This window comes from Schistocerca americana, chromosome 4 (genome assembly GCF_021461395.2).
Source record: "Schistocerca americana isolate TAMUIC-IGC-003095 chromosome 4, iqSchAmer2.1, whole genome shotgun sequence".
Classification (NCBI taxonomy): domain Eukaryota; kingdom Metazoa; phylum Arthropoda; class Insecta; order Orthoptera; family Acrididae; genus Schistocerca; species Schistocerca americana.
This window is the reverse complement of record NC_060122.1, coordinates 726,534,428-726,548,109: the sequence shown is the minus strand read 5'-3', so window position 1 is coordinate 726,548,109 and position 13,682 is coordinate 726,534,428. Positions and strand designations below refer to the sequence as shown.

General features: G+C 45.9%; 1 protein-coding gene and 1 pseudogene across 1 annotated transcript in view; one reads left to right on the top strand and one right to left on the bottom strand.

Moving 5' to 3' along the window:
- The window catches only part of LOC124613746 (serine/threonine-protein kinase stk11-like), a 57,669-nt gene that overhangs the window by 12,216 nt on the left and 31,771 nt on the right, over positions 1–13,682 (top strand). Inside the window, exon 3 of the mRNA XM_047142463.1 lies at positions 4,303–4,442. Within this exon, the coding sequence (XP_046998419.1) occupies positions 4,303–4,442 (140 nt within the window). The remainder of the gene's footprint in view (positions 1–4,302; positions 4,443–13,682) is intronic.
- LOC124614397 lies at positions 13,314–13,431 on the bottom strand (annotated as a pseudogene).

Sequence of the window (13,682 nt, the reverse complement as noted above, 5' to 3'; positions counted from 1 at the left end):
ACTATGGAAGCGCTTACGCCACCCGGCGAGGTGGTGTCGGTCATCTTCGGCAATTGCTGGCAAGCTCCCTCTCTCGTGCACAGCCACCGCTAGAACGCTACGCGGATCGAGCAAGCGCTTGTAGTGCTCTAGTCTGACGAGGAGAGCACGACAAGTGCCGTAACACAATTTCCCGGAAACTTCCGTCAGTGGAAGAGGAACCAAAATGAGCGAACACTTGTCTCGGCTTGTCCGTAGATACTCGACCGTCTCTGAGAAAACGACGCTCAGATTTTCGAGATATTTCACATGCCTTTTAGCACAGTGGCTAGCTCACGGACTTCCAGTTTTGCATCCCGCATTCGAAACCCGATTCTTGCTTTTATTTATTTTATATTTTTTTATTTTTCTGCCCATCTACGTAAATGGTTGCTACACGAACGTTTCTTACCAAGTTAGAGGATACAATAACGTTACATTGACTGTAAAATTACAACTGGGTTTTACAATAAGTATTAGGCCTACAAATTTATTATATAATATATGTGTATATGGTATTTTCAGCGGTCACCATCTTTTTAAGTCTCGTATTCTTATATTTCATTCTTATATACGTTCTTACATTAATTGTTATATTTTGTTCTTATGTTTAATCTTCAGGAAGATTTGTTGCATTCCCTTGGATGGTACCGATCGTAGAAACATCCGAAACATGGATATTCCGAAGACCACGAGCATCACGCGAAGGACAGTTTGGCACAGCGACATTTCTTCGTGTGAATCTCACTCGGGAAAGATACGTCCATAACACTGCTGAAGATTTCACGCGTTGGCAATAACGCCGTGGCAAACCACGCATAACGGACCGCTTTTCCATAAACTGCCGCTTGCAGTTGATTATGAACCAAGATACACTAGAAAACTTTCACCGAAAACAATTTCAAATTTTCTTTCCTTTTTATTTTCATTTTATGTTTTTAATTCCTACCTCTGACATAAAATTAGTAGATTAATAAGGACGACATTATACAATATACATTGTAAAACATTCGTGTAGTAATCTTCTACAGACATAGGTATTTAAATAGGTATATAAATGAAAGACAAAAATGAAAGTAATAATCGGGTTTCGAAAACGGGGAAAAAAATTAAGAAGCCGCGGCGCTAACCGCTGTGCCACCATTTCGTCTGAGGATACCGAGCGGTAAAACGCACGCGAAGTAGCGGAAAATACCTCGAAAACTTTGGCGGTCATTTCTGAAAAAACGGTGGAGTATCACGGACAAGCAGAGACACGTGTTCTCTTACACCAAAGAGGCAAAGAAACTGGTACGCCTGCCTAACGTCGTGTAGGGCCCTCCGAGAGCGCGCAGAAGTACCGCAACACGACGTGGCGTGGACTCGACTAATGTCTGAAATAGTGCTGGAGGGAATTGACACCAGCAGGGCTGTCCATAAATCCGCAAAAGTACGAAGGGATGAAGATCTCTTCTGAACAGCACGTTGCTTGGCATCCCAGATATGCTCATTAATATTCATGTGTGGGGACTTTGATGGCCAGAGGAAGTGTTCCTGGAGCCACTCTGTAGCAATTCTGGACGTGCGGGGTGTCGCATTGTCTTTCTGTAATTGCCCAAGTCCGTCGGAATGCGCAATGGACAGAAATGGATGCAGGTGATCAGACAGCATGCTTACGTACGTGGCACCTGTCAGAGTCGTTTGTAGACGTATCAAGGGTCACATATCACTCCAGCTGCACACGTCCCACACTATTACAGAGCCTTCACCAGCTTGAACAGCCCCCTGCTGTTATGCAGGGTCCATGGATTCAAGAGTTATCTCCATACCCGTACGCGTCCATCCACTCTATACAATTTGAAACGAGAGTCGTCCGGCCAGTAACATGTTTCTAATGTCGGTGTTGGCGGACCGAGGCAACGCGTAAAGCTTTGTGTCGTGCAATCATCAAGGGTACACGAGAGGACCTTTGGCTCCGAAAGCCCATACCGATGATGTTTCGTTGAATGGTTCGCACGCTGACACTTGTTGGTGGCCCAGCACTGAAATCTGCAGCAGTTTGCGGAAGGGTTGCACTTCTGACACGTTGAACTATTCTCTTCAGTCGTCGTTGGTTCCGTTCTTGCAGCATCTTTCTCCGGCCGCAGCATTGTCGGAGATTTGATGTTTTGCCAGATTCCTGATATTCACGGTACACTCGTGAAATGGTCGTACGGGAAAATCCCCCGAGCGGACGATTTGGATGGGATTCGGTTAATGAAAAGGGGACATACAATTCAAGGTTTATTTCCCCAAAACAATTAATTAATTGTAATAAATTACACTGTGGCTTACAAACTACAGTGACACAAACAAAACAAGCTGCTTACAATACGAGGTAATAAAAATGTTATATACCACAGGTAAACAGAGAAACTTCAGAACTGTTTACAATTTGATACATTAACAAATAACCATTGTGCATTAAACTACATACTTTCACCTAAGACAGTTAAATTTTTAAATGTGAAGCACAAATGTATAATTTACAATTAAATTTTCAGTTGAAGTTACTCCTTCCTATACCTTCTTTAAAAGAGTGATAAAATATCCAACAGGTATCTCAATTAAAAATGCCCTAAAATGCTTAACACAACAACGCGTACATGACTAAATATATGTACGGCAAAGCCCAACATCAACAGCGCAAAACACATTCAGACTCTCGCCACCATGGGCCGCTTGCCGGTCAAAACATATTACGACTACAGCAGCGGCCAAACAAACATAGGTAATAACACAGGCCACCTAGCAATCTTGCCAAAATCAGTTTACAAGAAGGGGGGGGGGGGGGACACAATAAATACCATACGCAAGTGCACTTGCCAAACCTACTACTAAAAATACAGTATAAAAGGCTCTCAATTAATGACAAATCCGGGATAGGCCCGGCAGTATTACATCTGAGCGCTGGTAGCCAAAATAAGGTTGACAGATGCCAAGGTCTGACATCATCTTAGGGCTAACTGGCACAACAAATAAATAAGAGTAAAAGAACAAGCAAATGTCAATGCCCAAGAATTTAAATAGGATTAAGTACACACGAGGTTAAAATCAATTACTAGCACCTTGGACATCGTCTTAGGCTTAATTGACACTACAAATAAATAAAGGTAAAAGAACAGACAAATGACAATGCCCAGCAATTTAAATAAAAATAAGTAAGCACAAGGCTAAAAGCAGTTGCTAGCAACTTAACAAGCACACATAAAAATATCAGACTGCTGCCACATCACAAACGGAACAGGTGCGCGCGCCGTCCCCAGCATGCCGGAAAATCAATAACACACGCTCCAGCATCCGAGCCAGCCTCTCCACAGTAATTTCAACTCAGAATCAGGGCACGTGAGCACATCGGGTCCACGCAAAACACACACTGCCAAATAATTCCCACCAACAGATACGGCTGCCCCCCGAGGCGGAAAACAGGGGCGACGACCAGGAACACACCAGCGGAAAACTCGACACCCTGACTCCGGCTAAAACGGAATCACGCAGAAAATATAAACAACAGCTGAAGTAAGGTGAAACGAACCCCGCCACGCAGACCGGACAGAGCAAACACACAGAAAGGCTGCCCTGCAGTCCTTACAACTCCTGGGTGCGGAAACCCAAGCGATATCGTGGCACCCTTTTCAGAGGCGGAGAACCTCGAGCGATCGCGTGCGGGGATCCATCAGTTGTCCACTACACCACATCATCAATACGCCACACTGCCCAACGCCCAAATCAACGAAGCAGCCAACAACGAGACGACACCTCCGTGCCGGGGCGGAAGGCAAAATATCACCAGCTCGGTGCGAATCCAACTGCCGAGCCGAGCGCGCGCGGCCCCCCGCGAAAAACGCTCCAGAGGGCAGCAGCCGCCTCAGCGCCTGCGCAGGCCGAACCAGACGGAAACAGAAATACAAGTCGCTATCGATAGTGCCGGATACGCAGCGCGCCAGAGAAATGGCACATCCCCATCCTCGTGCAACGACTATAACACGTTCAAACTAACTTAAATCTTAATTACCTGCCATTGTAGCAGCAGTAACCGATCTAACAACTGCGCCAGACACTTGTTGTCCTATATACGCGCAGCGCCGTGTTCTACCTATTTACATATCCCCGTATTTGAATACGCGTGCCTACAGCAGTTTTTTGAAGCTTCAGTGTATATTGACTCCGTCAAGGTCAAGTTCCTGGGAAATCCGGTTACGGCACTTGCCGTGTCCTCCTGTGCGACTGTGCGTGGCCAGTGACAGAGAGCTCGCGTGGCGGCAGGTGACGTTCCCGAGCAGCCTGGAGGCGGTGTCGGAGGAGGTGCTGCGCGGCCTGATGGCGCGCCTGCCGGCGGAGCGCTGGTCGGCGGACCGGCTGTCGCAGCACGCGTGGCTGGTGCGCGCCGCGCCCCCGCCGCCGCTGCCCGCCGCCGCCGCCCTCGCCGCGCCGCCCACCAGGGGCGCCTCCGCGCTGCTGGCGCCGCCCTCGCCGCGCGCCGCCGGCGACGGCCTGCCGCCGCCGCCACCCCCTCCGCCGCCCCCGCCTCCACCCCCTCCACCACGTCCTCCGCCGCCGCCGCCCCGACAGCCCGCAGCCGCCCGCGTCAAGGCCGAGGCGCGTAGGCGGCGCCGGGGGTGTCTCCTGTCGTGACCATTGTACTCGCCGCATTAAAGTCTGTTCCACGCCACGCTTGTCTTTCTGTGTTTTGATTCTACTCAAGTACTGCTAGCCACGGATAGTAGAAGACACGGTAAGGATGACGAGGTGTCTGCGCAGTAGCAACTCCCGCCGCTGGGGTTAGAGTGAACCCAACCAGCGGTCAAGGAAATGGTTCAAATGTCTCTGAGCACTATGGAACTTAACATCTGAGTTTTTTTTTTTTTTCTCGCATATCATGTCGTTTCTGAAAACCCAGATTCTACTCTGTAGGAATCAACACGGAATCCGAAAACAGCGATCGTGTGAGACCCAACTCGCTTTATTTGTTCATGAGACCCAGAAAATATTAGATACCGGATCCCTGGTAGATGCCATTTTCCTTGACTTCCGGAAGGCTTTCGATACAGTTCCGCACTGCCGCCTGATAAACAAAGTAAGAGCTTACGGACTAACAGACCAGCTGTGTGGCTGGTTCAAAAATGGCTCAGAGCACTATGCGACTTAACTTCTGAGGTCATCAGTCGCCTAGAACTTAGAACTAACTAAACCTAGCCTAAGGACATCACACACATCCATGCCCGAGGCAGGATTCGAACCTGCGACTGTAGCGGTCGCTCGGTTCCAGATTGTAGCGCCTAGAACCGCACGGCCACTCCGGCCGGCTGTGTGGCTGGATTCAAGAGTTTTTAGCAAACAGAACACAGCATGTTGTTCTCAATGGAGAGACGTCTACAAACGTTAAAGTAACCTCTGGCGGGCCACAGGGGAGTGTAATGGGACCATTGCTTTTCACAATATGTATAAATGACCTAGTACATAGTGCCGGAAGTTCCATGCGACTTTTCGCGGATGATGCTGTAGAATACAGAGAAGTTGCAGCATTAGAAAATTGCAGCGAAATGAAGGAAGATCTGCAGCGGATAGGCACTTGGTGCAGGGAGTGGCAACTGATCCTTAACATAGACAAATTTAATGTATTGAAAATACATAGAAAGAAGGATCCTTTATTGTATGATTGTATGATAGCGGAACAAACACTGGTAACAGTTACTTCTGTAAAATATCTGGGAGTATGCGTGCGGAACGATTTGAAGTGGAATGATCATATAAAATTGTTGGTAAGGCCGGTGCCAGGTTGAGATTCATTGGGAGAGTCCTCAGCAAATGTAGTCCATCAACAAAGGAGGTGGCTTACAAAACACTCGTTCGACCTATACCTAAGTATTGCTCATCAATGTGGGATCCGTACCAGGTCGGGTCGACGGAGGAGATAAAGAAGATCCAAAGAAGAGCGGCGCGTATCGTCACAGGGTTATCTGGTAAGCGTGACAGCGTTACGGAGATGTTTAGCAAACTCAAGTGGCAGACTCTGCAAGAGAGGCGCTGTGCATCGCGGTGTAGCTTGCTGTCCAGGTTTCGACAGGGTGCGTTTCTAGATGAGGTATCGAATATATTGCTTCCCCCTACTTATACCTCCCGAGGAGATCACGAATGTAAAATTAGAGAGATTCGCGCGCGCACGGAGGCTTTCCGGCAGTCGTTCTTCCCGCGAACCATACGCGACTGGAACAGGAAAGGGAGGTAATGACAGTGGCACGTAAAGTGCCCTCCGCCACACACCGTTGGGTGGCTTGCGGAGTATAAATGTAGATGTAGATGTAGAGGTCATCAGTCCCCTAGAACTTAGAACTACTTAAACCTAACTAACCTAACGACATCACACACATCCATGCCCGAGGCAGGATTCTAACCTGCGACCGTAGCACCCGCGTGGTTCCGGGCTGAAGCGCCTAGAACCGCTCGACCACAGCGGCCGGCAGAAGCGGTCAGTAGCTCTCCATTGCCATAGCATATTCTGTAGTAATTTACGAGCGAAAACAAGGCTGTTCACGGCAGTGTGAATTTTTATTAGTTAACAGCGATTGAGTTCAGAGCTACATCGTAATTATCAGTGTAGTGACGGATTTTTAGATTAAGTTGGTAAGTAAAAAATACAGGCTTGCTGCGCTATCGCCAGTTGTGCTAACCACACAGACAAGTAAATGAGTTTGGAAACAAGTGTCATATATTTCCTAAAAACAATGAGACGAAACGAAAATAGATAAATTCTTGTAACCGTGCAGATTCTTTTTCAGTTCAAAATACGGTACTTGTGTCTGATCAATACATTTCGCGCATTAGAATGATGAATGGGATGGGAAAAATCAACCGTTGATATCCCTTCGAAACGCAAGTTTAAGATTATTCCAACTCATCCTCCAGTGCTGATTTAGGGTGTAGTAACGACCCTAATAATGAGATAAATAATCGGGCCCAAAGACGAAGCTACCGTAAAGAATCAGAGTAATTTTACGGGTAAATAGATTACGAACTTAATGAAGAAATTACCACTTAACGCCGGCCGGAGTGGCCGAGCGGTTCTAGACGCTACAGTCTGGAACCGCGCGACCGCTACGGTCGCAGGTTCGAATCCTGCCTCGGGCATGGATGTGTGTGATCTCCTTAGGTTAGTTAGGTTTAAGTAGTTCTAAGTTCTAGGGGACTGATGACCTCAGAAGTTAAGTCCCATAGTGCTCCGAGCCATTTGAACCATTTTTTACCACTTAATAAAACATAAACATGAAAACAAACATTACTTTTAAATGCGACAGTGCGTGCTTACGTGAACAACTAGAATTTATGGAAACAGAAATAAAAGACCTTAGGTAAAAGAATGCAGATTTGCAGACCACCTCTTTCGATGAGGGGCTGAGTTAGATGAAATTAAAATGTGTTCAAAAAGTGATTCAGGGCTCTTTTTCTGACTGTTAGCAACAAAAGACGGTGTACTAACTGGTCATCTGAAGACACTGCACAGGCTGCAGCTCTACGTTGCCTACCATATAAAGCGTCAGCTTTTGTTAGAGACTTATGGAAATATCCTCTTCTTAGTGAAGTCGTTGTTAAAAAGAAGACTGGGGCAATTTATTGTTCCACGTAGTTTTATACTGATTTAAGCCTTAGTGTTGTGGAAACGCAATCTTACTAACAAAATGCGAGAAAAGCGCAGTTCGGAAGCATACATTAGCGTTTCACCGAATATAGAAGAAAATAGTCATACATATAGCATAATAAGACAATAAAACCTGGAAATCTCGATTAGATTCATACCTGCGTATAAGTTAAATGTGTGCCCGCCGTGTGCCTTTAAGTTCCAATGCACTGCGGCGCGCCGCGAGGGTTCACGGTGACGTCACACCTCACAGCTCGCCTGCGATTAATTCCTACCTTGTATTCTAGTATCCGTGCTGCTTTCTTTTACATAGGTCTAATAGTTCCGACAGTTCTCCCGACCCCTAGATTTGGGTATTATCGAGTACCATTTACATTTTTATCGTAATTTGCTACATAAATGATTAAAATACCAAAAACGAGTACATATTGTAGTTTATTGTCGTAGCGTCTGAAAAAAGTATTTTCAAACATTTATTCTTTTTAAATAAATTAAATAAAAAAGGATCAAATTGGGAGTAATATGACATAGTCGCCTAGTATGGAAAAGAGAGTTGAAAATGTAGAGAACAGACTATATTTGGCAAAAAAAAAGAGATGTAACTGGAGTCTGTAAATACGTAATGTGTAATGCAGGGTGGTTATAATTAAATTTTCGCTACTTGAACATGTACTAGACGGAAAACATTTTACTGTATGGATATTTATTTATTACTGTATGGATATCCGACTTTATAGGAATGATGTTCTGACTGTGTCCTGCAGCATTTGCTGCGTTAGTAGCGTTAATGTCATGACTTGCCATTACGTACAGGTGCGGCGACGTAGGACTGAAACACAAGCATCTGTGTGGACTACAGTCGGAAAAAGTCAGCAAGGGTCTCAACAAGGTGAGAGGGGAATTACTCGTAAAGCTACTTTACCAAAATAACAGCAATGGTGCTGCTCTTCGCGAGTATCGCCGCTTTGAAGGAATGGCCAGAGGTCCTCTTACCGCACCACGTTTGAAGAACATGATTCGGAAATTCGAATTGATTGGCGATTTGAGAATTGGTCCTGGGAGAGGCCGACGGCCAACTGCGCCACAAATTGTTGAAGACGTTACTGATGCAATAGCTGAGAATGCTACACGCAGTGTAAGATCTTCAAGCAGTGCACAAGGTTTGTCCGACAATTGAACATTTCATAGTCCACCTTTCGCAAAGAGCTGCGAACAGGTGTGAAATGGTATCTCTGCTGCGGTTCCAGACTGTCGAAGGTGCAGATCGTCGTCACAGTGAGCAACGTTTCTAACCTGGTAAACAATTAAGAAATGTCACCTTCTCATCTAGGAATTAAAAATGTGTTTTCTTCGAGGGTTTATTCGTTATTTCTCTTCCACGTGCCCTTACAGTTGCTTCCACAAAGTTTTTTTGTGGAGATCCTCTAAAGTAGCGAAAATTTAATTCTAACGACCCTGCACGATACGTAATAGGCCTACAGTTTTGCAACTTAGTAAGCCAACTCAGTTTATTTTATTTGCAGAAATCACAAATATAATCTCCCTTATCTGCGCCAGCACAATCGAAGTGCACTCACATAGCACTCAGATCTCTCCTTTTTCGTCTCTCGTGCAGTAGATGGTACGAAGTCCATTTTAGATCATACATCAGGATGGGAAGATACATCTTCGCCACTGGAGTCGCACTTCGAAGTAAATTGTAATTTTTTGATGAGTCGCCGCCTGTGCTTTGGAGGTTTCTGGTTTCTTCATTTTCATTCGCCAGCCTTAGAATCTTTTTTGCCTTCGGCCTGTTGCTAAACTCTTACTTCGAACTCTAACTGACTTTTCTAGATTCAAATGGTTCAAATGGCTCTGAGCACTATAGGACTTAACAGCTATGGTCATCAGTCCCCTAGAACTTAGAACTACTTAAACCTAACTAACCTAAGGACGTCACACAACACCCAGTCATCACGAGGCAGAGAAAATCCCTGACCCCGCCGGGAATCGAACCCGGGAACCCGGGCGTGGGAAGCGAGAACGCTACCGCACGACCACGAGCTGCGGACTGACTTTTCTAGAACAGGTTACTACAGATGATGTCACAGATTTAGTATCTCTGTTCGACGTCTCCTTTTACGGTGATGGTGATACCTCAAACGGTAATGTCAGAGTTTTCGGTTAACAAGAGAGCGAATCATAAGAACGCATTAAATAACAAGGAACACGTGCGTCAGGACTCTGAGTTTCCATATAACCCAACATGCCCATTTGGAGAAATTCCTATCTGTTCAAAATGGTTCAAATGGCTCTGAGCACTATGGGACTTAACATCTTAGGTCATCAGTCCCCGAGAACTTAGAACTACTTAAACCTAACTAACCTAAGGACATCACACACATCCATGCCCGAGGCAGGATTCGAACCTGCGTCCGTAGCAGTCGCGCGGTTCCGGACTGAGCGCCTAGAACCGCACGGCCACCGCGGCCGGCTATCCTATCTGTCACTGAAGAAAAAGCAGCCATTGGATAATAAATTGATATCTGCGAAACTTCCAGGCATGTCAAAACTGTTCCGGACCGAGATTCAATCTCGAGACCTATGCCTTTCGTGGGCAAGTGCTGTACTGTCTAAGCTATCCAAGCACGAATAACGAGCCCTCCTCACAGATATATTTCCACCAGCACTTCGTCCCGTAGCTTCAAAACTTCACAGAATTTCTCCTGCGAAACTTGTAGAACTAGCACTCCGGGAAGAAAGGATACTGCGGAGATGTGGCTGAGCGACAGCCTGGGGGATGTTTCCAGAATGAAACTGAACATTCTGATATCCTGTGAATAGCTATTACATTTAATCTCTATGTCTTAAGACACACTAATGTTTCATACAGATTTTTGAAAACTTAACCTGCAGAAATTTCACGTAACTGAAACCTGCGTTTTTGTACAGCGAAGAAAGCAAATCCGGCAAGCAGTCTGCGTTCACTACACAGCGTCATGGGACCCCTCAGAAGTGGTGCGCGGTATTCCAAATTGTCAAATTATTCCATAATACCTGAATCTTCTCTCCTTAGTGCTGTGGTGCTGAATTTAGTTAAGCCCACACGTTAGGCGCCAATATGGTAGTGAAGTATTTAATTCGAGGTCCACAATGGAAATTCAGTTAATTATAAAATAACCATACATCAGTGCAGCATTTAAAGATTCTAAAAAGAGTACATTACAGTAGTTTATTGTAATAAAATGCTCTCTTTTAGACCACGGCTAATTAAAATCAGTTATACTTGACAATACAATTAAGAAGCAATTAGCATCGCACCACCACTGCGATTATAATAAAAGAAACAGTCATATATCGGGGTGGCATTTACTGAGTTTTAATTATAGCAGACTATTACTGGCAAGCGGACTAGTACTGGATTGCTAAAGTCCACATCATACCCATGTTGTTCGTAGGCATAAGGCGTGCTAATCACAACTCATGATGGAGCACTCCCTGAGTGGGACGTATACCTCAGCGGCGTGCATACTACGCGATTAAGTTATGTCTGTCTGTGTGTCTGTGTGTGTGTGTGTGTGTGTGTGTGTGTGTGTGTGTGTGTTGCGAGTCACAAGACTAATTCATGGAACTGTTACCGCATCAGCAATGACAACCCTGCTCTGTAGATTGAGAAACCTTTAGATTTTAGGTAATGACACCAGATCGGTAAGGAAACTCTAGGCAGTGACAGTTCTTGAAGTATCAAGGTATGTTCGATGGTACGTATGTGACCTACATCATATTTTTCGAAGTGGGTTTTACCGCAGGCAAAAGCATAAATGTGAGTGCTGCTGAGGTATTTGAATGCTGCCGGAGGAATTTTGACTCCGCATCGTTATCGTCAAAACATCTCACCAGGAAAAAAAATAAGTTCGATACGTTTCTTTGGTTATGAACGTAGTCTCTAGTGAAATTGCTCCAGTGGATCAGGCTATTGGAGAACATGGGTAGAAATGCTTTTAGTGGACACCACGGACTGAAATGTTAACGTATGAAAAAAAAGCAGAAAATTGCTCGAATACATGACACTGCATCATTTCTACGAATTTAAGCTTGGTTTTCTTTATATAAAGAAGAAGATATAGTGTTCATGGTGCAGGCTTAAAGTCCCTCTAATGATTGTAGAGTACATCGTTTTCTAGAACGTCATTTGATTTCATCTTTCTTAATAATAAACGTAATAAATCGACAGTTAGTTGGTTCTCCCACTCTCTCTCCCTCCCTCCCTCCCCTCCCCGTGGCGGTTCATGTAAGAGTCAGGACAACTCTAAGATAATAGTTTTGTAAGTTCACCTGACCTGGGTGGTATGAAACCTACGGCAACGCGTGAAATAAACGTGTGTCCCAATCAGAGCGTCCCATGTAGCGTTATCTAATCTACTCACAGACTGGCTTCGGACAATGTCTTTTCATCAGAATCGCTTCTAAACGTACGGAAAAATAAGTGAGTTGGATTTCTGCCTTTCGGCAGAAATCTAATGCACATACTGAAGACGTTTTTTACGATCCGTCCTCAGTACTGAGTTCTCGTCAGGTTCGATCTTGCGCTTGCAATGAGGAAAGCGCTGAGCGAGGTGATAGTAGTCAGAGTCTGGCCCCAAGGCCGGTAGTCAGTAAGCGCATTCATTACCCGCCGGGCGCTAATAGCGGCCTTGCTCTGTACATGGAAGCTTGCACGGCCACACCTAGGACCCTGGGCGCGCAGCAATCAACCGCTGGATGCTCTGCTTATGCATGCATGCCAGTCGCCGTTTAAGTCGTCGTCGTTTCCCGCCAACATTCTAATCGCAGCTTCGAGGCAGACGGAAATAAATTCCCGCATGTTTGGTCCGCAAGCTTAACTATGTCAGCTGCATTCGTAATCTCTCTCACTCAGAACTGAAACGGCTCTCATAACGTGGGCGCCACTGCATAGACTCGGCAAAATACCGATGCAGCAACTGAGGAGCAGAAGTGGCTCAACAGTGACTCATCGCATTATGTAGTCAACGAAGACTGTCGATGTTTCATTTACACGCTTACAGGTCTCTATGGTTTAGCGCACTGTGAACCTTTCATGCAAGGGCACCACCGGCAGCTAAGGAGCGTCTAGCGTGTCTTAAAGGCAGAGTGATAGAGCCGTTGATGTTCACTTACACAGAAAGGACTAGACTGAAAAAGACTGCAACCTTGCATAGCTGTTCGCAGACGACATTTCAGTACATGGAGGTAACATCATTAGAAACTTCCAGAATGAGAATTTCACTCTGCAGCGGAGTGTGCGCTGATATGAAACGTCCTGACAGATTAAAACTGTGTGCCGCACCGAGACCCGAACTCGGGACCTTTGCCTTTCGCGGGCAAGTGCTCTACCAACTGAGCTACCCAAGCACACTAATTCTTGAGTATGGTCAATCGGTGTCGGACGCTGATACACAGCACTCCGTCTTCAGGCCACAAGTGGCCCATCAGGACCATCCGACCGCCGTGTCATCCTCAGTAAGGAAGCGGATAGGAGGGGCGTGTGGTCAGCACACCGCTCTCCAGGGTCATTACGATGGTTTTCTTTGACCGGAGCCGCTACTATTCGGTCGAGTAGCTCCTTAGTTAGCCATCACGAGGCTGAGTGCTCACTGAAAAATGGCAACAGCGCATGGCGGCCCGGATGGTCACCCATCCAAGTGCCGGCCACGCCCGACAGCGCTTAACCTCGGTGATCTGACGGGAACCGGTGTATCCAGTGCGGCAAGGCCGTTGCCGGACGCTGATACACAGGGTGGTTATAATTAAACTTTCGACAGAGCCCCATGAAAAACCAGGGATCTCTGAACAGTGGAACCTTGTGGAAACATTGATAAGGGCATCCGCAAGAGAAATAACGAGTAAATCACACATGTTAATTTCCACATGTTACAGTAACGTTTCTTAATTGCGTAACACATTTATGTTCCAGATTACAAACGTTGCTTAACGTGACGAGCGTCTGCGTCCACGAATGCCTGGAACCGCA